At 44.7% G+C, this 26,143-nt stretch overlaps 1 protein-coding gene across 1 annotated transcript in view; it reads right to left on the minus strand.

Moving 5' to 3' along the window:
- LOC130034571 (protein FAM228B-like) overlaps nucleotides 1-26,022 on the minus strand; it is a 31,749-nt gene extending 5,727 nt beyond the window's left edge. The window contains exons 1-7 of the mRNA XM_056126188.1: nucleotides 26,011-26,022; nucleotides 25,050-25,280; nucleotides 20,498-20,566; nucleotides 13,083-13,163; nucleotides 6,331-6,418; nucleotides 6,082-6,238; nucleotides 2,959-3,066 (exon numbers count right to left, since the gene is read on the minus strand). Coding sequence (XP_055982163.1) covers nucleotides 2,959-3,066; nucleotides 6,082-6,238; nucleotides 6,331-6,418; nucleotides 13,083-13,163; nucleotides 20,498-20,566; nucleotides 25,050-25,280; nucleotides 26,011-26,022 — 746 coding nt within the window. The remainder of the gene's footprint in view (nucleotides 1-2,958; nucleotides 3,067-6,081; nucleotides 6,239-6,330; nucleotides 6,419-13,082; nucleotides 13,164-20,497; nucleotides 20,567-25,049; nucleotides 25,281-26,010) is intronic.
- Between the last annotated feature and the right edge of the window lie 121 nt (nucleotides 26,023-26,143).

Genomic DNA, 26,143 nt, shown 5'->3' on the forward strand with positions numbered 1-26,143 from the left:
AGATGAAGGACAACCATGCGAGCAAGCAGTGTTCCACAAAGGATTCAGCACCATCAACCATATCCACACGATAACCAAGCTTATTGAGGTTTCTCGGGAGTTCAAGATGCTGCTCTGTTTAACGTTCATTGATTTAAAGAAGGCCTTTGATTCTGTTGAGACAGAAGCGGTCATCGAAGCCCTAGCAAATCAGGGCATTCAAGCCCAATACATCAGGATCCTCCGTGAGCTGTATTGCGGATTCACTACCAGGATCTCACCATTCTACAAAGAAGTGATTGTTGATGTCAAGAGAGGGGTGCAGCAGGGTAATACCATTTCACCGAAACTCTTCAGCGCCACCCTCGAGAACATCATGCAATGACTGGAATGGGAAGGAATGGGAGTGAAGATAGATGGTCGGCAACTACACCACCTCCGCTTTGCTGATGACATTGTTTTAATAACACCAAACATCAGCCAAGCGGCACAAATGCTGGCCGACTTTGACCGTGAGTGTGGAAAGGTAGGACTACAGATGAATCTTACGAAGACAATGTTTATGAGAAACAGCCTCGTTCCTGACACCCCATTCACTCTCAATGGAACGACCATCTGCCAATGCAACAGCTATGTGTACCTAGGTCGAGAGGTCAACATGACAAATGACCTGGCACCCGAGCTGCGCAGGAGGAAGAGAGCGGCTTGGAACGCCTTCAAGAACATCAAAGAAATAGCTAAGAGGACGAAGAACCTCCGGCTCCGGGCACATCTCTTTGATTCCACTGTTCTTCCTGCATTAACATATGCCTCAGAGACCTGGGCCCTACGCAAACAAGATGAGAACACTATTCAGGTCTCCCAAAGAAGAATAAAAAGAGCTATGCTTGGAATATCACGTTTCACTCAAATGAGAGAAAGATTCCGGAGTTCTGACATCCATCGACGATCAAGAATCAGGGACGCTGTCTCATTTGCCAAGGTGTCGAAAATCAGAGGGGCTGGTCACGTAATGAGATTTAAAGATGACGGCTGGACTAGAGCTGTTACCGACTGGATTCCACGGGATGTCAAAAGACCGCGGGGCCGCCCACCTACCAGATGGTCAGACTTCTTCATCAAGATCATGAACTATCGGTTTGAGGCCCTTCATGTTCCCGGAGCGAACAGATGCCATTGGGCTACACTAGCACACGACAGGAACAAATGGAGACGTTACTGGCGCCCGCTCGAGCAAATCGACGACTAACGGGAAGTTAAGTGATTAAGTGATTTTTTTTAAAAAAAGGTCTCCTAGAGTTCACAAATTATTAAATGATTTTATTTGAAGTGTCTAAATCAACTACTTTAAACATATTTACAGAGCTAGGCAGTCAGCACCACAATCTAACTACAATTGCCCCCAATCCTGGTCACAGCACTGAGCAACCAACCACTGCATCCTATCTCTCAAGATTAGCCTTCCTGACAGCCCAGAGAGATACAGTGGTACTATATATTCTCTTGTGGTTGTCTTCTGTCACTAATTATATGGTTTTGAAGTTTGCCCACTCTGCAGGATTTATCAGCACTTCCTGTAGTTGCCAAATAACATTCCACTGTATGGATACCCCACACTTAGTTTAACCATTTCTTAGCTGATGAACATCTGCATTGTTTCCACTTTTAGGTTGTTTTGAGTAATGCTGCCGTAAACACGCATGTACAAGTCTGCGTAGACACAAATACCTATTTCCCTCTTTTTTCTTTTTTTTTTTGTTTTGTTCTGGGTCACACCTGACGCTGCGCTCAGGGATCACTCCTCAGGCCCAAGGGGGTTACACTGGGGCTGGGAATCAAACCAGGGAGGGCCATGTGCAGGGCAAGTGCCCTATCCACGGTACTATCTCTCCAGCCCCTAAATAGCCCTCATTATTTTTTTGGTAGAAATGTAAGAGCTAAGGTGCTGAATGGATTACACGGTAATTTCATGTTAACACTTTAAGAAACTGTCCAACCATTTTCCAAAGTTGTTAAACTACTTTACATTCCCTCCATCTAGCAATATGAAGAATAGCATAACTTTTATTGGATAATAAATTATGCGACTATTCCCTTAAATTCTGTAATTGGATCACTGTGACAGTGTTTTTGTATAGGCTTAGTATCATGTCTCACTTAATGTCTAACCTCCTGACTCAGGGTAGAATACTGGACAGCTAGTACCACCAAAACTAGTCCAGTCCCTAATATTTAACTTTAATGTGAGTTACTAACCATTTTTATGAGCTTATAATTTCTGAATCAGTTGGCATTTTGTTCTTTAAAATTTAAAAAGTGGGGCTGGAAGGATTGGATTCTACAGCAGGTAAGGCGTTTGCCTTGCACATGGCTGACCCAGGTTTGATCCCCAGCTTACCATATGGTCCCCCGAACCCACCAATTCATGAGAAAAGAGCTAGGAGTAACCCCTGATAATTTACAGGTGTGGCGCCCAAACAACAAAAAAAAAAAGGGGGTGGAGGAGCTAGAGAAATTGAGCAGTGGGTAGGGTGCTTACCTTGTACACGGCTAATCCAGGTTCAATCCCCAGCATCCCAGGTGGTCCCCAACCCCGCCAAGAGTGATCACTAAGCACCGCTGGGTGTGGCCCAAAACCCAAAAAACAAAACTCCAAAACAATAAAATGTAATTTAAAAAGCCATGAGCCAGAGAGCTAGATCCATGGAGAGAGCATATGGTTTTCATGAAGGAGGGTTGGGTTCAATCCCAGGCATTACATGGTCCTCCACACTTCACAAGGACCCACCACTGAGCATAGTGGTGAGCTGGGGACAGCCCCAAGAACCAGTAGATGTGGCAGCAAAAAAAATAAGTCAAAAAAGCCAAGGACTGTTGTGTCCCAGCCCACCTCGGGGGGGACCTGCTGGACGCCAAGCCCAAGCAGAGCCATAAGCAAGTTCCAAGGGAGCATCGCGAATGAAATAGGAGCACGTTTACCTGGACATGAATGCTGTTTCCTCTTCCTGAGATTTCGGAAAACTAGAATCACTTGGGCAGTGTCTCAGATCACAAGTACTTCTATTAATATCCTTTCTTACTCGTAACCTTTAACAAGATAACATGTGTGAGGGTGTTTTGAAAGCAATGGCAGCTCTCTTTTATGGAGCAATCATTCTTAAACGCTAACTATGTGCATGGTGTGCTGTTCTGAGTACCATTACTAAAAACTAGCACTCTTCCTGCGCACACAAGAACTGCCGGTTAAGTTACTATTTACTGAGTACAAGAAAATGCTAAGCAAAATGTAAACCATTCCCTAGCGCTGAGGTGTAAAAAGAAGCCAAAGCAATGTGTCCGATCGAGCACTACTGGAAAGTGCTTTTCCCCTGAAAGAATCCAAGCACAAAAGTGGCAGGGGCCAGAACTGTGGGAGGCTGGGCCATAGGGGCTGGCAGAAGTAAAAGATGCTGAAAATAGATGCCACTTAGGCCTTAAGAGGATGTGAAGCTGATCAAGTGGAAACACTAAATTGGAGAGACTGTCACCTTTGTTTTGTTGTTATTTGTATTTTTGTGCCATACCTAGTAGAGCTCATATACAGTATCAGAGACATATACAGCGTCGGCCGACCATATACAGTGGCAGGGATCAAACAGCCTGACTGTATGCAAGGCAACGGCCTTACCCCTGTACCATCTCTCCAACCTAAGCCTAGATCTTTGAAGGAGCTGAAATAGGGACCGAACGCCAGAGAGGCAGAAACAGAAACAAATTCTTTGTGTAAGGAAAGAGTCCCTATTTTAGGCAAAAGTGCACTTACCATAAGGTCACGGTCACGGTCACAGTCCTCCCATTGTTCATCGATTTGCTCGAGCAGGCCCAGTAATGTCTCCTTCGTGAGACTTATTGTTACTGTGTTTGGCATACTGAATACATCACGGGTAGCTTGCCAGGCTTTGCCGTTCGGGCGAGATACTCTCAGTAGCTTGCCGGGCTCTCTGAGAGGGGCGGAGGAATCGAACTCGGGTCGGCCATGTTGGCTGCGTGCAAGGCAAACGCCCTACCCGCTGTGCTATCGCTCCTAGCAATTAGTAATTATCTCTCAATTCACTAAGCAGGTACTACATGGAAAGTATCATGTTAAGCTAAATGAGTCAGAAAGAGAGGGACAGACATAGAAAGATTGCATCCATCTGGGTAACATAAAGTAACAAAATAGGAGACTAACACCCAAGTGTGGCCGAGATTAGTACCAGGAGGTTTGCTCCATGGCTTGGAGGCCAGCCACACATGCTAGGGCAAAAGGCAGCTCAGAGAGAGAAGGGAGCACCAAATAAAGGGTGTTGGGAGGATCCTCCAGGATGGAAGATGCATGCTGAAAGTAGACTATAGACTGAACATGATTGCCACTCAATACCTCTTTTTCAAACCACAACACCCAAAAGGAGAGAGAGAACAGAGAGGAATGCCCTGCCACAGAGGCAGGGTGGGGTGGGGGGTTGGGGGGTGGGAGGGATACTGGGACCCGTGGTGGTGGAAAATGGGCACTGATGGAGGGATGGGTATTTGATCATTGTATAATTGAAATCCAAGCACAAAAATTTGTAAGTCTACAATTGTACCTCATGGTGTTTCACTAAATAAAATAAATAAATAAACAAATAAATAAATCCACTAAGCAGGTTTTCTTCTGAGGAAGAAGCTAATGCACAGAGAAGCACAGCTGTGGATGTGGTTCTGTGGTAGAACACAGGCTTCACGTGTGCAAGGCGCTGAATTTTCTGGGTTTCTATATGTTTTTCTTCCGTGACAGCACCAAGGATCAGCCCCGGGCCTCACAGATACAAGGTGAGTGCTCTCCACTACGCACATCCCCAGGCAGATGTGTGGCTCTAGAGTCCTGAGCACCACGGGGTCTGGCCCAGAAACCAAAACAACAGCAACCAAAATATGGAACAGACAATATTTAATGCTCTCACATACATATCATTGAAGACTCACAAGGAAAAAATAGGAAGAATGAAACATAGAAATATTTAAAGTGAAAATAGCCCAAGTTTTCCTCCAAATTTATGAGACACTCAACCACAAGTAAAAGAATCTTGGATAACCCTTAAATAACATAAACAGAAAGAAGGGGGGGGGGGGAACCTACACTTTATTATAGTCCAGTTAAAGAAAACCAATGATGAAGAAAATCTTCAAAATAGGGGCTGGAGTGGCCGGAGTGATTGTACAATGGGTAGGGCTGGCATATGGCAGACTCAATAAGGCTCATAAGGCACCCATAAGGCCCCTAAACTCTCCAGGAATGATACCTGAGCACAGAGCTAGGACTAAGAGTAAAACCTAAGCAGTCTTGGGTGTGGCTCAAAAAACAGGAACAAGGGAGAGGGGAGGGGAGGGGAGGGGAAGCAGCTCAACTGGCTCAGTGCATGCTCCACACTCAGGTCCGATTCCATCCCCAGTCCCTCATGGTCCCCACAGCACTGCAAGAAGCAATCCCTGAGCACAAAACCGGGAGTAGCCTCTGATGTAGGTGTTGTTACAATGGAAATTTATAATGCGCATTTTTGTTTTTATAATTGATTTATAGTATGTTCTTTAAAGAGATGATTTTACTTGTGGGTACAAAGTTTTAAAAGGATGCCCATGCTGTATGCATTTGGGGTGAATTTCCCTGTTCCAGGCTAAGAAAATGCTGCTTTTAGGAAACTCCTTGTAACCATTCTGATAAGATACACCATGTGTGTGCACACCCCTGCATTACTTGAGCATGAAGCAAAGTAATGATGAGTTTGCAGTAATGCCCAAGAGCAACAGGCTCTTGGACCCCAGAGCTTTGTCCAGGGCTTAGGTGCTGGCCTCACCTAGCTCCTTCTTGTTCTCCTGCCATGAATGTATTGGTGTGCTTAAGTGAACACCCTTTACAACAGTGTGATGTCAAAACAAAACAAAACAAAACCTTAGTTTTAAGGAAAAGATAAATGTCCAAAACAGAAAAATGACAAAAATCACAGTTGAAAACTGAAATCTTAAATAACAGGTATAACAACATTTTCAACACTGCCAAGTTTTCAAATTCTAAGAGAATCTCTAATTCAACTGCAGCACCATTACCTGCTCCGCTGACAGAGCTCACTCTCTATGTAGCATGCAGATATTTTACACCAGTCACAGGGAGTCAGTGAGCACCGTGACCTAGAGAGTTTCGGTAACCTGGAGAGACGCATGGCCTCCTCTACCTCTTTAAATTCTTTCATTGAATATATTTTTCCTGCAAGAAAGTTAAGGACCTAAAATTAACACCGTTGAGCGCAACTCCCATTGCTCTTGGCTTAGGAAATCCCCAACACCTAGAGACAGTACCGGTCTCACACTGAAGGAGAGTTCTCTTTCCATCATCTCTGTCAAATTGTGCCTTTTTCAGAGGGTCACGGAATGGTGGCATGGTGACCTACAAGAAAAGTACTTCTCTGAGGACTAGGCTGTAAGCCCCTTTCTCTTGTCTGGAAGCACCGGTTGGTTCATACACCAGAAAAATCAAGACTACAGTTTCCTGTCACTAATGGCAATCTAACCATTACACAGCTGATCACATCACTAGGTATGGCACACTCTCGGTCTTAGCAAGGCTTGCCAACCAAAGAGGCATGGTTAGCTTGTGTGCTAATGGCCTTTGTAGCTCAATAAACATAAAAAAGAAATTCTAAAATACAACTTACAGAAACTTCTATCAAGTAAACCTAAAGAAACCCCCTTGATTTTAACTTTTGTGGGGAGTTTTGTTTGGTTGGTTTGGATTTTCTGGGCCATATCTCGTGGGGCTGGGGCAGAGGTGAGGTGGGTCACACCTGTGTTCTGGGGTTCCCACCTGCATAGCATGTGCTCCAACCCTTTAAGCCCTCTCCCCAGCTTCTAGATTTGTTTTTAAATTAGAAAAACATTGTTTTTATAAACAGAAATTGTTCACATTATATTAGATGTTGAAACTTTAACCTGATAATTTGGTTATACCATGAGTCATCTCAAACTGCTAAGTTCTTAATTCTTTTATAACCTAAAACATGTGTGCTTAGAAATGAAATTCCCTAATTTTAAAAAATTTCTGAAAATATTCATTAAAAATCATCTCCTAGGAGGGGGTATGGTGCCGCCAGCAGGTCAATCTGTACCTGTGAGGCAAGTGCATCAGCAGCCTGATGGCGCCTTCAGACTTCCAGATACCCCAAAATTGCCACTGTGCCTTTGGCCAGACCCCAAAAACTTGGGGCAAAGTTTACCAAGAAAGTAAATGGCCAATAGTTAGGTATGTAGGAGACACACCCACAAACCACCTCCGGATCAGCTATGTAATTGGAGGCATGGCCTCTCTGGTTCCTGATCGAACTGCTTAATGGCCATGATCCCAGAGACTCTGAAACAAATCTTGAAACCCAACAGCTTTTGGCAGAAATGTGTCCTGTCCCTGCAATAAGTTACCAGCACCAGGCCACCCCAGGTGGGAATAGGTTTTGTGCCTTGGCCTGTTCCCCCTGGCGGCCTAGTGGTTGCAATCCTCCAGAGGACAGTCAGGTTTGGGCCCACAGTGATGAGACACGTGGGGCCTCATGGGATGGGAGTGGAGCCAGCCCTTACCTCCCCATACCAACAAGACCCCAAGTCATCGCCCACAAACAGCCTCTCTGGCTCCTGATCCCAGAGACTCAGAAACAAATCTCAAAACCCAGCGGCTTTTGGCAGAAATGCATCTGGACCCCGCGGTAGGTTATGTTGTGGGGCCACCCCAGGGGGGAATGGGTGCTGTCCCTCCGCCTGCTCCCCCTTGGTGGCTCGGTGGCCGCCATTCACCTAAGGCCACTGGACAGTCAGGTTTGGGCCCACAGTGACAAGACACGCGGGGCCTTATGAAATGGGTGTGGAACCGAGTCACCGCCCACAAACGGCCTCTCTGGCTCCTGATCAAGCAGCTTAACGGCCATGATTCCCAGAGACTCAGAAACAAATCTCGAAATCCAGCGGCTTTTGGCAGAACTGCGTCTGGTCCCTGCCGTAGGTTACCGGCGCTAGGCCACCCCAGGTGGGAATAGGTTTCGTGTCTCGGCCTGTTCCCCCTGGTGGCCCAGTGGCCGCCATCCTCCAGAGGCCACTGGACAGTCAGGTTTGGGCCCACAGTAACGAGACACACGAGACCTTTACTGGATGGGGGTGGAGCCAGCCCTTTCCTCCCTGTCCCAACGAGACTCCGAGTTGCCGCCCACAAACGGCCTCTCTGGCTCCTGATCAAACTGTTAAACGGCCATGATTCCAGAGACTCAGGAACAAATCTCGAAACCCAGCGGGTTTTGGCAGAAATCCCTCCAGATTTGTTAAAATTTCAGAATTCCAAAATCGTGTGGTCACTGCTGCAGCCGCGCAACATCATATGTTATTGATAACCAGCAATAGAAAACAAATTGTCCACCGTTGCCTTTTTGGCATATCTGAGTGTTGGGGTAAAATCCCAAATAATAATGGTGGGTCATGTGTCAAAATATTGAATGTAATCAAAGTAGAGAGAGAGTACTGTGAAAATCATCTGCCCCACAGGTAGGGGGAGGATGTGGGATAGGGGTATACTGGGGGTTTTGGTGATGGAGAATGGGCAATGGTGAAGGTATGGGTGTTTCATTGTATGACCAAGACTTAAACCCGAAAGCTTTGTAGCTGCTCTCACAGTGATTCAATAAATAAAATTATAAAAAATTTTTTAAAAAAGGTTGATTTCATGCCCCATTCAGTCAGCCTAATCAGTGGCTGAATAAATAGCAGTACTCCTACAATGATAAAAAAATAAAATCATCAGCTAGGTGCTAGTAGCCAGTACAGCATCGCATGGTCCTCAGACCCTGCTGGGTGTGACCCTGAAGGCCCCCAATATCCACAGGGTGGCCCAGGCATCCCTTGGCCTGACAAGGCCACATCTTCCTGCCTGGGGCTGAGCTGACAGCCTGCTCAACCGACCAAGAATCCCCAGCAGGGTCCCAGACCTCCCAAGCACTGCTAGCAGGTCCTGTCCAAATCACTTAATCACTTAACTTCCCGTTAGTCGTCGATTTGCTCGAGCGGGCGCCAGTAACGTCTCCATTTGTCCCTGTCGCGTGCTAGTGTAGCCCAATGGCATCTCTTCGCTCCGGGAACATGGAGGGCCTCAAACCGATCGTTCATGACCTTGACAAAGAAGTCCGACCATCTGGTAGGTGGGCGGCCACGCGGTCTCTTGACATCCCGTGGAATCCAATCAGTAACAGCTCTAGTCCAACGGTCGTCTTTAAATCTCATTACGTGACCAGCCCATCTGATTTTCGACACCTTGGCATATGAGACAGCGTCCCTGATCCTTGATCGTCGACGGATGTCAGAACTCCGGATTCGTTCTCTCATTTGAGTGAAATGTGATATTCCAAGCATAGCTCTTTCTATTCTTCTTTGGGAGACCTGAATGGCGTTCTCATCTTGTTTGCGTAGGGCCCAGGTCTCTGAGGCATATGTTAATGCAGGAAGAACAGTGGAATCAAAGAGATGTGCCTGGAGCCGGAGGTTCTTCGTCCTCTTAGCTATTTCTTCGACGTTCTTGAAGGCGTTCCAAGCCGCTCTCTTCCTCCTGCGCAGCTCGGGTGCCAGGTCATTTGTCATGTTGACCTCTCGACCTAGGTACACATAGCTGTTGCATTCGGAGATGGTCGTTCCATTGAGAGCGAATGGGGCGTCAGGAACAAGGCTGTTTCTCATAAACATTGTCTTCGTAAGATTCAGCTGTAGTCCTACCTTTCCACACTCACGGTCAAAGTCGGCCAGCATTTGTGCCGCTTGGCTGATGTTTGGTGTTATTAAAACAATGTCATCAGCAAAGCGGAGGTGGTGTAGTTGCCGACCATCTATCTTCACTCCCATTCCTTCCCATTCCAGTCGTCGCATGATGTTCTCGAGGGTGGCACTGAAGAGTTTTGGTGAAATGGTATCACCCTGCCGCACCCCTCTCTTGACATCAACGATCACTTCTTTGTAGAATGGTGAGATCCTGGTAGTGAATCCGCAATACAGCTCACGGAGGATCCTGATGTATTGGGCTTGAATGCCCTGATTGGCTAGGGCTTCAATGACCGCTTCCGTCTCAACAGAATCAAAGGCCTTCTTTAAATCAATGAACGTTAAGCAGAGCGGCATCTTGAACTCCCGAGAAACCTCAATGAATTTGGTTATCCTGTGGATATGGTCGATGGTGCTGAATCCTTTGCGGAACCCTGCTTGCTCACATGGTTGTCCTTCATCTAGTGTTCTGCCAATCCTATTCAGGATGACTCGAGTGAACAACTTGTAGATGACAGACAATAGGCAGATCGGGCGATAGTTGCCAATGTCATGGATGTCTCCCTTCTTGACCAGTAACTACAACTGGTCTCATTCACCTGACCCTGAAGGCTTCACCGACATGGAAGCACTGAGAAGGATGAGAAAGGAGAGGCCGACAAAATCTCAAGGCCGACCTAGGCTGCCACAACGAAGGAAGACAAAAATGATCGTCTGTACTTTCAATGCACGTACGCTAGCATCAGATGCATCCATCGAGGACCTGATGGTACAAGCGCGAATGATCAAGTACGACATCATTGGTCTGACCGAGACAAGAAGACACGAATCTCACCATGCCGTTTTCGACACTGGAGAAGAATTGTTCCTCAGAACATGCGATAAAAGAGGTGTTGGAGGCGTCGGTGTCCTTGTCAACACAAACTTGGCCAAGAGCATTGATTCATTTGAATGCCTAACAACCCGAATCAGACGTTTACATTTGAATAGATGTGGCTCACTGCCTGCAGTTTCTATCTTCGTTGTCTACGCACCAACAACTCATTATGATGAAAGAGAAATCGAGAAGTTCTACATGGAGCTAGAGAAGTTCTATAAAGAAGACCACACCTTCTACAAGATCATTGTGGGTGATTTTAATGCCAAGATAGGACCGAGAAGATCAGCTGAAGAACTTCACATCGGAACCCATGGCCTAGAATGGAACGAACAGGGTGAGAGACTGTCTGAGTTCATCATGTCGACCAAGACCATTCATGGTAACTCACAGTTCCAGAAGGCAGAATCTAAACGATGGACATGGGAGTCTCCCGGTGGACGATTCCACAACGAAATAGACCACATCATATTCAATCGACGGTTTTGCCTGACTGATGTCGCTGTTGTCCCAAAATTTCGAACGGGATCGGACCACCGTCTCCTTCGTGCAAAATTCTACTTCACAGAGCGGGGAGAAAGGGCTGCAAAGTTCAAAAAGAGAACTCCCAGAACGACCACCAACTGGGAACTCTTCGGTACTATTGCGGCAACATGGGAAGATGCCATTGTTGACAACATTGACGAGGAATACGATCGACTGGTTCAGCACCTCCATGAATGTGCGAGGAATGCCAAGAGAGAGATAGCCACAAAAATTCGCCTATCTTCGAAAACTCTTGAGCTAATTCGCCAGCATGGTTTGGCACATGCCTCAGGCAACCGCAAGCTAACGTCCGAGCTTGCAAAGCAGTGCAGAGATGCGATCAAGGAAGACCTCAAAGAGAGAAGAGCAGAAGTACTGGTAGATGCGGCAGAAGCCGGGAAAAGTATTCGTAAGGCCCGCCTGTCCTTCGCCAACTATAAGACCAAGATGACTGCCCTCCGACGTCCTGATGGATCCATCACATCCTCCAGAACGGCAATGGAGAAGATTATCCATGACTTCTACTCAAATCTCTTCGATAGCCATGTCCACTTGCCGACATACCAAATTCCACAGGATGGGTATGTCGTTCCCAACGTTCTCCCTTCCGAAATCCGACACGCCATTTTGTCAGTAAAGAAGCAAACAGCACCCGGCCCAGACAAGGTCAGACCTGAACACCTGAAGAACCTGCCGTCAGTACTCATCAATACACTGGCTCGGCTCTTCACTCGCTACCTGTCTGAATACTGTTCCTGTCCAAATAACCAAAGTATATTTTTACCAGCAGATTAATTCACAAGATTTTCTCTATTTCACATATCTGAAGTACTTAAAAAGTACCAAGAAACACTTCAGGGAATAAAAGCTGTCCACTTTGCAGTTCTTGAATGCCACCATTTCCATTTTAGACTGTAAACAAATATTGTACCATTTTCAATGACAAAAATTTGCCACTTGACAAAACTGTCTGTTGCTGGTGTATAAACATAGGAAAACACAGGCTACAGGAAAACTGCATGTCAGTTACAGGAGGTTATATAAGGACTGCACCAAGGCTGCATGATCAAACGACATGTTCTTATTTAAAAAATAAATAAACCCTACCATCCTACCCCATCCCCTTTTTTGTTTTTGCTGTTGAGTCACACCTGGTGGTGTCTGGGAGCTTGTTGGTCCACAAGAGGGTGAGGCTCTCCATCGTGCAAAGCACACACTAACTTTTGATCTACTCCTGGGCCCCTACTTCCCTCTCTTTTAAGGTAATCTTAACTGGTTTACCTTCTCTCTTTAGGCTGGATTTGCTTCTGTTTTGAGAGACAGTGCTTGAAAATATATATATAGGACCAACCCAAAAATCAGGAAGGACGGAAGGAAGGAAGGAAGGAAGGAAGGAAGGAAGGAAGGAAGGAAGGAAGGAAGGAAAGGCAATAGTATATAAAATCTGAGCAAAACTAAGAAATGTATGTGTAATTGTAATTTTTTTCTCAATTATCTTTGATGATATAGAATTACTTTTGTAACAAATTTAAAAGTTTGCAGAATCTTTAAACATTACCTATTGTCCAGTTATTATTTAGTATTTTCAAATTTTATGGAAGTCAGCTTTACTCTGGCCTTTGGATTTTTTGTTGTTATTTCTAAGATATGAATATACTTAACTATTTATGAGATGTTATTGCGTGGGGCTGGGGATGTGGTGCTGTGATACAGCACATGCCTCAAATAATGAATCCCTGGGTTCTATCCCCAGCACCAACACCCTCCCCCCATATACATACACACTATTGCATTCTTAGGGAATCAGTAAGTTACTATTAATGCTACTCAAAATAATGCAACAATACCAAATAAAAATAAATTATCCTACCTTCAGAAATGAGGGGTCCTCTTTCTTCCTAGAAAAAGGATCATACTCCTTTGGATCATAATGTTCCCTAAACGCGACTCCCTATTGGAAGGAAACAAAAGCACACAGAGGATGGCTTTCCATCATGACTTCCCAGATGCCTCTATACAGGAAGAAGTTGCTTTCATCCTGTGAGCTTACCTAGTCTCTGCCTGATTATAGGGAAATTTGTTCACTGTCTCCAGTGTGACATTATCCAGGCATATTATTTGCAGAGATAATTGGCTAAAGTCCTACTTTCAAAGTTAAGAGGTCTTATTTGTTTTCCATTTTCTGATTGTATTTGTTAAAATATTGTTAAATAATTTTAGTGGGAATAAAACTACACAGAGGAGGTTCACAGTAAATCCCTTAGTGTAACTGGCCTCCAGTTGCAGTTGGGTGGGATCTGAGGAACACTGAAATCTGGGTCAGCTGCGTGCAAGGCAAGCGACTTACTACTATCTTTTCAGCTCCCTAGCAACATTTTTGTTTCCTAAATGACCAAATGTGTCAGTATTCCAACAGTCTTCATGAAAACTTTGCATACTTTAAGTGGATTCTATCACTTTAACATTTGTTTCTTGAATAAACTAAATTTAATTCTAATTTGGTCTTCCCTTCCCATTTGCATTTGCAACTGAAGCATAAGAATACAACAAAGGGGGGTTGATGGGGTGAAGGGCGACTTTTGCCTTACACCCAGCTCAGAATTCATCCCAGCATCCCATATGGTTCCCAGAGCATAGCACCGCCAGGTGTAATTCCTTAGTGCAGAGCCAGGGGTAATCCCTGAGCATCGCTGGGTGTGACCCCCCTCCCCCCAAAAAATAATACAACCGGGGCTGGAGCGATAGCACAGCGGGTAGGGTGTTTGCCTTGCACGCAACTGACCCGGGTTCGACAGCATCCCATATGGTCCCCCGAGCACCGCCAGGAGTAATTCCTGAGTGCATGAGCCAGGAATAACCCCTGTGCATTTCTGGGTGTGACCCAAAAAGCAAAAATAATAAAATAATAATAATAATAATAATAATACAACCATAGGCCAGAAAGATCAGTTAAGGCACTTGCCTTGTATGCAGCTGACCTAGGTTTGATCCCTGGCACCAAATTTTGGTCTCCTGAACATGACCAGGACTGATCCCTGAGCACAGAGCCAGGAGTAAGCCCTGAACAGGGTATGGCCCTAAAACCAAAATAATAATAACCAAAATAATTGAGTCATAGATCTCGAATACACACATAAATATATATGGATTTATATATATATATATATTCTGAGCGTAGAGCCAAATTTTAATTGATGTATTGAATTATACAAGAGTGAAAGAAGAAAATAGTTCTATTTACATATTTTAAATCCGAACCTAACCCTCTTTCTCCATCCTTTCTATATGTAATGTATTTAATAGTATTATTTGCTATAATAAAACATGGATTTTTTACATATATTAAGGGAAAGAGGAAAGAACAGACTATTTGAATAATTATAAATAAAGATAACCTTAGCTAAAGCTGACTTAAAAAAAGCCAAGTGATCTCTTAGTACCTTTTTATTTACATATTTTAAAAAGTTTTCTAATTCCTCTTGTCTCCTTTTTATAATCTTCTTATGTGAAGAAACTTTTTCCATGATTTTCTTTTGAAGAGGAATTGCCACATGATCAACCCATCTTTTGTGTAACAGCTCTTTTTTCCTTTCATTTAAAAAAGCATGATGTTGTAAGAATTTATCTAGTTCCTAGAAAATGATTATTAAATTAAAATATATCAATTTAAATTTTATCAATTTAGAATATCAATTTAAAATAATTAAAACAAATATATTATCTTAAGCTCTTGTTCTTGTTTTTTTCCTAGAAATAACCCACAATCATTCATCAATTCAATCATTTATTTGATTTTTGTGTGACACGGGCTACAGTGGAAACATTGAGTACACAAATGAATGAGATAACAGGTCTGTTCTCCTAAGAAAACAGACTACAAATTCATTAAACAATGGGTGGAGGGATGACAGTCACACACACAAACACACACACACACACACACACACACCAGCTGAAATAGATAGATATTAACTTAACACATAGAAGAAAGAAAAGCTATTTTGTGGAGCTTAAAAGATTCTCAGTTTGATGGTTCTTCAAAAAGGTAAAAAGAAGTATCTTAAGAGCCAACAACTGAATCTCTAGGTAAATATACTCCCAAATGTTAAAACCAGAGACTCAAATAAAACTTGTACATCATTATTCACAACAGACAAAAGATGGAAGCAGCCCACGTATGTTTCAAAAGATAAACCAAGGGGCCCTGGTGACCCTCTGCACCACCAGACCCAAGCAGTACTATATCGCCAAGTCCAAACTCCAGTCAGGCCAACACCACTGAGCTGGCTCCTGCCAGGAGATACCACTGGCAAGAATACCACATCTGATTGTTTTAAATAGGAAGATTCACAGAGGCAGGAAGTAAACGAAATCTTATAAAAAAAAAAAACTTAGGAGGAAATGAATGGGAGGTTATTGCTTTAATAAGTACAAAGTTTTGGTTTAGGGTAATGAAAGTGATAGTTGCACAACATGTCAATGTAATTAATATCACCGAAATATGTACTTTTAAATAGTTAAAAATATCTATCTATATGTATAAATATTTGACCACAATGGGAAAAATTATAAGACTCCCTATATCAGAGATATTTTGAGATTAGTCTTGAAGAATGAGAAGTCATGAACTGTGGATGTAGTTCATTGGTGGAGCATTTTTTTTAATTTCTTTCTGTCTTTATTTATGTATTTATTTATTTATTTTGTGTGGAGCATTTTCCTTGCATATGTGAGGCCCTGAGTTCAATCACCAGAACTGGGAGGGAAAAAGAATTAAAGAGACAGCTCAAAGATCTAAGACACATGCATGCAAGAGCACCTGGTACGATCCCTAGCACCACAGAGTCCCCGGCACCACTGGAAGTGATCCCAAGCACCATTGGGCGTGGCCCCCATAAAAGAACAAAAAGTGAACAAAACAAAAAGAATGAGAAGTTACCTAGAAAAAGAAAAGAAGAAATGACATAGAATGAATAGGGAAAATACTGTATGGGAAGGGAAAAGGAACCAAGAATAAAGAGAAAGAAAATGTAGTAAAAGCTAATCCAAATGATAAGTAGCCCGAAAAGAAAATACTTGGGTTAGGCTATAAACTAATCTTCACCAAAACTTCTCGTCCACCTTTCATATAGCAAATGAACCCATATAATCACTGAATTAGGATCAACAACATAAAACTCAAAATAAAACAATAACTAATGAGGTTCTCTAGGACCAAGTTTAAAAGTTATTCTTAAATTTTTCACTAGCAACCCCTTTTCACCCAAGAAATTTTTTTTTTAATTTTTTTTTATTTATTGAATCACCCTGGGAAAGGTTACAAAGCTTTCAGGTTTAGGTCTCAGTCATGCAAATATCAAACACATTTCCCTTTACCAATACTTTTTTTTTTACCATGAAGAACCCCAATAAAACCCCACCCCCCACCCCTCCCAGTCCCTGTGGGGCAGATGAATTCTAGTTAACACTCTATCTGCTTTGATTAGATTCATTGTTTCAATAAAAGATTCACCACTATAATTTAGAGTTTACCCCCCCCCCCCCAAATCAGACATGCTGAAAAAGCATTGTGACGTGATTTGCTTTCTACAGCTGGGTTCAAGAATTAAATGTTGGTTTTGGATTTCTGCTATTTTACTTATTGACCCTGGAAGTATTTATACTGAAAGTCAGATAGTTAAGAAATTGGTTTCTGTGCTCTGGAGTCGTGGCCGTGCTGGAGAGCCGCTAGTGGGGGGCAACTGGTGGCCTCGGTAGGGCGTGAAGGGCGGACCGAAACGCCCCCCTTCCCATGAGGTTTTAGTCGCCCCCCCACTCCCCCGGCTCATACCTGCTGTCCACAAGGCTCCCATGCGGCCGCCATCTTTCTTTCCAGAGAGGAGAAGGCGACTGGGGCAACACCCTTTCCCCTCCGGACAGACATGATGGCCTGGATTAACGCATAGTCCTTTCACTTTTCTGCTCCAAGCTGCCGGGTTCTGCATTAAGTCCCTGTGCTTCTGGGGCTGTGGCCGTGCTGGAGAGCCGCTCGCGGGGGGCAACTGGTGACCTCGGTAGGGCGTGAAGGACGGACCGGAACGCCCCCCTTCCCATGAGGTTTTAGTCGCCCCCACACCCCCGGCTCATACCTGCTGTCCACAAGGCTCCCATGTGGCCGCCACCTTTCTTTCCAGAGGGAGGAGGGCGGAAGGGACCAACACCCTTTCCCCTCCGGGCAGACATGATGGCCTTCACCCAAGAAATTTTTATGTAACTCCACGTATGTAAAATATGAAAAATATACAAATAACTCAAATATGGAAAATAGGCATATAATTCAAACATTTAATGATCATAAATCATTACGTTTTATTATCATAATTTATTAAAATAAATTTATTATCATTTTAAAGATTTTTATGACCTGCACATTCAGATACGTGACTCCTACAAGGTTACAAGCTACAGTTTACAAAGCTAGGCTCAGGGCCAGAGAGAAAGGACAGCAGGTAAAGCATTTGCCTTGCATGCAGTCAACCATGTTCAAAACCCAACATCTCAAATGGTCTTCCAAGCACACCAGAAGTGATCCTTGAGTGGAAAATCAGGAGTAAGCCCTGAGCACAATTCTAGGCTATGTTCTTCCCTAATCTCACATCATCATAGCATACTTCAACCTGCCCAAGAATAGTAAATTTCCCTTATAACCAGCTCTTTTTACAACTTTTGTTTTTTCTGGTTTGTTGTTGTTGTTGTTGTTGCTTTTTGGGTCACACCTGGCAATGCATAGGGGTTACTCCTGGCTCTGTACTCAGGAATTACTCCTGTCAGTGTACAGAGGACCATATGGGATGCTGGGGATCGAACCCGGGTTGGCCACATACGAGGAAAACACTCTACCTGCTGTGCTATCACTCCAGCCCCTATCAACAGCTCTTAAAGAAAAGTTTTAAATGAGCTCAGTTTAAGGCACTTGCCTTGTACACAGCTGACCCCAGCTCAATCCTGACCACATATGGCCCCCAGAAAAATAGTAAAGGAGTACTGAATATAAGGTTCATGCCTTGCATGCAGTCAACCCTGTTCTGATCCCAGGCACTGAATATGATTCCCCCAGCACCGCAGAGGTCAGTCCTGGAGCACAAAGCCAGAAATAGCTCTGGAGCACTCCAACTGTGGCTCAAACAACTCAAAACCCAAAGTCCCAATTAGGGGATCCTAGGTGAGAGTTCATAGCAAAAGCACCTGCTATGTGAAGCCCCATGTTCGCTCCCTAGCACCTCCCACAAGCACCAAGCAAGATTCTGTCAGCATTTCCACTTGGACCTCCAAGCACTGTGACAAACTGAGTGTTCTGATGCATAGCAACCAAGTGTGTGAGTGTAAGCACCACAACTATGTATGTCAGCACCAAATCAAGTATGAGCAACTTTGCCATCAAAGCAACAAAAGAGGAAATGAAAAGGAAAAATCATGTGCACATATTTTTTTCTTTTTTTTTTTATAGCTATGACTATGGTGTTCAGAGTTTATCCCTGGCTGTGCTCAGTGCTCTCTCCTCGTGGGTTATATGTGGTCTCAGGGGGCTATATGTGGTGGAGATTATGCAAAGCAAGTACCTTACCTGCTGTACTATTATTTCTCAGGTCCCAATCCATTCTATATTTTTATGTATTAAGCTTTATTTAAACATTGTGATTTACAAAATTGTTCATTATAGTTGTTACAAGTATTCAATGTTCCAACACCAGTCCCACCACAAATGTTCCCAGTTTCTCACCCACCCCACCCCAAGCCTGCCCCCTTATCAGGCACCAAATAATTTACTTTATACTGCTGGTCACAGCATGTATCTCATTATAGTCATATTAAAGTCACTAAAGATATACTGAGCTATTAGGTGCTAGTTGAGTCTTCTGTGTTATCGTTTTCACTCAGTGAACTTACTGGGTTTCTATGCTACTTCCCCATCTGTTTTTGTACTTGTATTGGGCTATCACCACTTCGAAGTTTTACGGTATCACATGACCACATCCTGGAGCTATGGAGCTAGGACAGTTCAGCTGCCAGCATTTCTCTGAGATCAGTCTTGAAGCTGGACCATTTTTATGGTAACATAAGTCAGATCCATCTTGTCTTATAGTAAAGTCCATCTGCTATAGGTAAAGTCTTGTTCTTACCTATATACATATATCTGAGTACTAATTGCTCAAAATATTATAATAATAGCTCTTAAAAGACTACATAGCAACTGGGCTGGAGTAATAGTCGAGCTGTACTATTACTATTAGTAAACCCTGAGCACTGCTGGATGTGGTCCCAAAAACAACAAAGAAAAGAAAACGAAGTGAATAAAATGTGTGAGCACCGCAACCACTTGGGCATATAATGCTATCACTGCAGAAACAGGAACAAAAGGGGAAGGGAAGGAAACAGACAACACGGCAGCTCTAATTAAGTCCCGCAACAATAAAGGATCAAATGAGTAGAGGTAAATTAATAAAGTGTCTCGTGAAGGGATCTCCACAAAGCAGAGGAAAAAAGAAGTCAACCTCTCTATCACTTAAAGTTAGTTCTGCTTCTCCCCTCTGGAAAGAAAGATGGCAGCCGCATGGGAGCCTTGTGGAGAGCTAGGTATGAGCCGGTGGTGATGGGGCAACTAAAACCTCAAGGGAATGGGGGCATTCCCAGCTCTTCCTTCACGCCCTATCGAGGTCACCAGTTGCCCCCCACGAGCAGCTCTCCGGCACGGTCACGGCTCCAGAGCACAGAAACCAATCTCTTAATTATCTGACTCTCAGTAGAAATACTTCCAGGGTTAATAAGTAAAATAGCAGAAATCCAAAACCACGTGGCCGTGACATCATTTAATTCTTGAACCCAGCTGTAGAAAGCAAATCATGTCACAATGCTTTTTCAGCAGGTCTGATTTGGGGGGTAAACTCTAAATAATAATGGTGCATCTTTTATCGAAACAATGAATCTAGTCAAAGTAGATAGAATGTTAACTAGAATTCATCTGCCTCACAGGCATTGGGAGGGGTGAGGGGTGGGGTTTATTGGGGTTCTTCATGGTGAAAAATAAGTATTGGTAAAGGGAAATGTGTTTGATATTTGCATGACCGAGACCTAAACCTGAAAGCTTTGTAACTTTTCCCACAGTGATTCAATAAATAAATAATTTTTTAAAAAAAGTTAGTTCTAGGGGTGTTTTAATTCTACTGCCTGTGTTCTCTAACAATTTTATAATGATAACTCCTAAGATAAAAAAATTAATTTTTGAGACCATTTACAGCCAACTCTTACCTTAATGGTATAATTTTCTCTATATAATATTGATTGAATAGCTTCGTCAATATCTTCTTTAGCTAATGCCTAAAATGACAGAAAATGTGAAAACCAAACCCTAAATGAATTGAATTTTAGAGTCAGAGGGATAAACAGGACTAAGGCATTTCCTTGCTTGTAGTTGATCCCTGGCACTGCATATGGTCCCCTGAGCACCACCAAGGGTGACTTCCCTGAGCAGAGTCAGGAATGGTCGCTGGGGACTGCTGGGTGCAGAGAGAGGGAGGGAGGAATTGAATTTTTAGTGCTACCTGGACACATCCCAGATTTTCAAGGTAGGAAGAAGCTCCTCCTCTGAGCCATATTCCTAAAGACTATGTGAATCTTTCTACAGTCTGCACAGTTAGTTCTTGGACAAAAACACAGAGTACAGGCATTTGAGCACCAGCAAGGACAAATGACTTATAAGTAGTAGTGTATGTAAGTATGTATGTTGTGTGTGTGGTGACAGAAATCAAAGCTAGGGACATATACATGCAGGGCACATGCTCTAAGCTGAACCATGTGCCCAACTTTTGTTGGCTCGTTGGTTTAAGGGCCACACCCAGTTGTGCTCAGGGTTTATACCTGGCTCTGTATTCAGGGACACTCCTGACCAGGACCTGACCACTTTCCTTACATATGACCATACTAGGTTCAATCCCCAGCACCATTCACATGTGGTGCTGGGGATTGAACCTAGTATGGTCATATGTAAGGAAAGTGTCTTAACCCCATACTATATCTCCAGTACCCCAACTTTTAACCTTCCTACCAATTTTTTTTCACATTCCACTATGGGTTAAAATCAGTTTTTTTTCTCCTCGATTTGGGGGAAGAGGGCACCCAAGAGTGACTGAAGTACCCAGAGACAATTCTTGGTCATACTCAGCCAAGGGATGCTGAGGCCTTGAAGTGCTGGAGACTACCAGGGTCGCTCAGGCAGTGCTCAATGGCCCATGAGGTGTTGATAATTGACCTAGGGGCCTTCTCATGCCAGGCATATACTCCAGACTTTTCAAGGTATTCCATAGATAAAATAGTTCTTTGTTTGAATTCATTTGACTGAACTCAAACTGATAAACTCTATTTTAATTTATTCAGTCATCATAATTATAAAATGTTAATAATACACATTTCATATATGTCTCACTTTTTTACTTTAAAGCAACACAATCGGGCTGGAGCAATAGCACAGCGGGTAGGGTGTTTGCCTTGTACGTGGCCCACCCAGGTTGATTCCCAGTATCCTATATGGTACCCTGAGCACCACCATGAGTAATTCCTGAGTGCATGAGCCAGGAGTAACCCCTATGCAAAGCCAGGTGTGATCCTAAAAGCAAAAAATAAAAATTAAAAAAAAGTAAAGCAACACAAGCTTCAGAGGACAGTTTACAATGGCATTAATTTTTCTTCCATTTTCATAACAAATCTTTCACAGTTAAATATCTGCCAGTAAATACAGTAGGTTGACTTCCATCATAGACATACTCTCAAATTCACACAAAATTCAAATTGTCTTAAATTGTCAGTGGAAGTGGTATTCTTCAGTTCTAAGACTCTCTCTCAAAACAAATGTGTAAAATCTCTCAAGATCTAAAACCTATTCTTCCACAGAAAAATTAAAGGAGCTTAATTGAAGTATATGCCCATCATAATTAAGCAGTGGCTGAAAGCCTGGAAAAATACTGAGACGAGCCAGAATTTAAATTCAAATATGAATTTTTGAATTTCTTTTGTTTTTTCAGCCTCAAGGAGTTGCTATTCCTTGCAAATCTATTGTTCTCAAACAAGACGAGTAATTAATATTCTAGAAAAAAAATTATAAACATCAACAATTCAAAGATATTGGAGAGTAACCAAAAGCAGGAAAAAACTAGAAAGAAGTCGACATTTGGAAAAAAAAGACAAGAGAGGACCAGCAGACAGTACAGTGGGTTCTGTCTATACTTCCTGTATAGTCCTCTCAGCATTGCCAGGGGTGATGATCCCTTATCAGAGCCAAGAGTAAGCCCTGAGCACTGCTGGGCATGGCCCCTAAACCAAGTATATATAAAGAAGTGGATCACACAGGGACACCTACTATACAAAACATTTGTATAAATGTCCAGAAGAGACAAATCTGAAGTAGAAGAGAGGCTGTCAGTGGGAAAGGTTAGGGGGGGGGGGGGGGCAGGAAATGGGAAGAGACTGCTTAAGGGTGTGAGAAAAAAAAGTATCTTTTTTGCTGCATAAATTCTATCTCAGTAATAAAAGCTTGACAATAAAATTACAAATGACTCAACTAAAATATGGGAAGAATATCTAAACAAACCCTTCACCTAGTAAGATTTATTAAATGGCAAGTAAGACACGAAATGATGTTCAACATCAATCATTACAGAACTGCAAATTAGAAGCACAGGATGCAAGGGATTCAGTTCAGCCACAGAGTGAATGCTATGCATGTGTAAGACCCAGATTTGAGTCCTCGGTTCTATTCTCCTGAGGCCCACCTCAGTTCTATTCTCCAGCACCCCAGATGGTCTCCTGAGCCCCACCAACTGTGTTCCCTGAGCAGAGCCAAGAGTAAGTCCTGAGCACAGCCACATGTGGCTCAAAAACAAACAAAAATGTTCAGGGCAAAAAAAGTCTCTATTCACTGTGACAAGACAGATATAGCTCAAATGGTAGAGCATATGTCTAGAATGTTCAAGGCTCTAACTCATTCCCATCCTGCACACGTCCTAAGCAACGCAGGCCTTTACAATTTTTAACTAATAAAAGATGCCACTATGCATCTGTCAGAATGCCTCAAATTAAAAGACTACACATACACTAAAAAAATCACACCAAATGTCAAGACCGGCTATTCTCATACACTGCTGGTAGAAATAACCCAACTATCTTGGAAACAACTGGACACAATTTATAAAGGGACACAGAAGAAATTGGAGTAGTGAACTGTGTTCATTCTCTTGACTGGTGATAAATTTCATGTGTTATACAAGTCACGACAGATAAAGCTGTACATTTTAAACACAGGCATTTTATTGCACATCAATGAGAGATCTTCCTAAAACTACTTAGAAAAAATACAATAAAAAATCACAGCCAATGTAATTTGGGGGTAAAGCAGCTGTGGCAACACTTCAAGAAAAAGCTTAGAACTTTGTTACATTAGAAAAGTACAATTAGGAGGCTGGAGAGATAACACAGCCAACAGGATGCTTGCCTTGCACAAGATCAATCTGGGTTCTATCCCGGGCATCCATATGGTCCCCAGGGCCTGCCAGGAGTGATTTCTGAGTGCAGAGCCAGGAGTAACCCTTGAGCGCTGTTGGGCACTCAGAAACAAAACAAAAAACAAACAAAAAAAAACCCCAAATACCCAACCCACTTCTGGGGAAACAGTTCAAAGGGGTTGAGCTCACCCCTGCCTCCAACAAGGAGGCCCTTGCGGCTCCCAGAAGCACACTACAGTACCCCGGCATCACTCCCTGACTCCTAGACATTGTCTAGAAGCCCACCCAGCTAACCCTATCCCACTCAGCCCCCGCAAAACAGGGTGGAGGAATAAAGAGGGTTCTACGATTCCGCCTCAAGCTAGAAATTAAAAGCAAATGCAAGGCTAGTAACGCGAAGAACTCAAAAGCCGAGTAACGGAGCATGTATTATGCACAGGCCACTTCTCAATGCAACGGAGTAGAAACTTCAAAATGCCCAATATTATACCTCTATCCAAGACACTGGCTGCGGGGCCAAACATTCTTTTGAGCTCTTGAACTTCCGAGGTTTGTTAGTTACCGTGTCTAAATTTTTCATTGCGGTAATAACAGAGCTCCTAGCCAAGTCTATTTAGAGGGGGGAGGAAAATCACTTATTTAGCAACAATTCACGAGCATCTTGTTTTTCTCTCGTTCAAATAATCCAGCGTGGGGCCGAGTGGGGCGTTTTGCCTTGCTCGGGTTTCATCCTGAGCATCTCCTGGGGTACCCTCGCCCCGCCAGCACCACCAGGAGTGATTTTTTTTTTGAGTGCTGCGCATAGCCGGGTGTGGCCCCCAAGCCCTAAACAAATCACTATTGATCCATCTTCGTGAGCATGAAGACAGCGATGGACCATCCACGCTCCCCACATCATGCCCCGCACCGCGGGCTCCTGCTTCAGCCCAGAATCTAGTGCCCTTGAAGCGGGGAGCGGTCCGAATCCGTGGCTGTCCCGGGTGTGCCCGGAATTGCCCGCAGGCGCCCGCCTGGCCTCTAGGGGTCGCCAATGCCGTTTTCTCAACCACGGGCGGCGAAGGGCGAGCTCCAACTCTCGGGCTACACACAGGGCGACCCCCGGGAAGGAGGAGAGGGGCTTTCGGGGCGCTCGTCGCCAAGCTCCGAGCGGCCAGCCCGGCCTCCTCCTCCCCGGCCGGCGCCCGCCGACCCACAGCGCCCCCCGGCGCCGTCCGTGCCCACCCCCAGTCCGTCAGTCAGCGACTCGGCTGCGCGCGACCCGGGCCCGGCCCGGCGCTGAGGAGGGACGCGCGGCGCGCGACTGGCACCTCGGCTGCTCCCCTCCCACGGCCGGCGGTGCGCCGGGGCCCGGCCCGCTCGCTCACGGCCCCGGGGTCGTCGTCGGTCCCGGCGCGCCAAGTGCGCCCCGTCGCCTGGGAACGTGCGAACGTTCGCGCCCAGCGACTGCGGACGCGGCGCCCCGGGAACGCGGAGCCTCGCGAGGCCGCGCGCCTCCTGCCGTCTCGGAGTCGCGCACAGCCGCGCTCCCGCGGCCCCCCCTAGGGCGGAGTGAGACCCAAGTGCCCGGCGCGGATTGGTCGGCCGTTGAGCCGCAGCCCCGCCTCCCCGTGATGGATAGCCGTCGCAGCCAATCAGCGGGCACGTTGCTGTCTCGCTCCGCCTTTCCAGGCGGAATCGGTCGTTGGGCGGCTCCTCAGAGCGCGGAGCCCTCAGCTGAGCAACGGTTAGGCTGGCTGACACGCGTGCTGGCTGGCTGGCTCGCCTCAGGGATGCGCTGCTTCCTCACGTCCTCCTTGCCTTCCGCGACTTCTGCGCGTCCCCCCAGCCAACGGGACTGACCAGCGGGCCGAGCTGTCGCCTTCAGTGTCACTCCAGGGAATGCCCCTATGATCCCTCTTAGCGAGTGACGGGAAGGGGTGTCTTTCTTCTGTACCCTTGAAGGAATGTATTCGGTGCCTTCTTAGTACCCTGGAACTAAATCGCTCAACTTCTCAATGGCCGCCCTGTTCTTGGACTAGTGTGTCCTAACGGCAGCCAGAAAGTTATGAGCGAACTCAGCTCCGGTCCAGGTTTCTTTATTTCGTGGGGTTTTCCCATCCCAGAAGGATTTTGGGTATTGTTTAATCCCAGGTGATTCTGATGCACACCACGGATTATAGTATTTGTTGTTTCTGGGTTTTGTTTTTATGAGATTGTGGGCTAGAGATTGTGCTCAAAGGCTTGAGCACATCCTTCGCGTGCAGGGGGACTGGGTGCCAGCCCCAGTACCGGCACCAGCATGTCTGAGGAGTGGTTTTTCCATCCTCGGTACTGAGCTGGACTAGCCTCTGGGTGTGTGTGACTCCGCCCCCTCAGGGAAAAGAGAAAATTGGAGGTTGTAGTTTTCCGGATTTACTTCATA

The sequence above is a fragment of the Sorex fumeus genome, unplaced genomic scaffold (genome assembly GCF_029834395.1).
Source record: "Sorex fumeus unplaced genomic scaffold, SorFum_2.1 ptg000006l, whole genome shotgun sequence".
NCBI lineage: Eukaryota > Metazoa > Chordata > Mammalia > Eulipotyphla > Soricidae > Sorex > Sorex fumeus.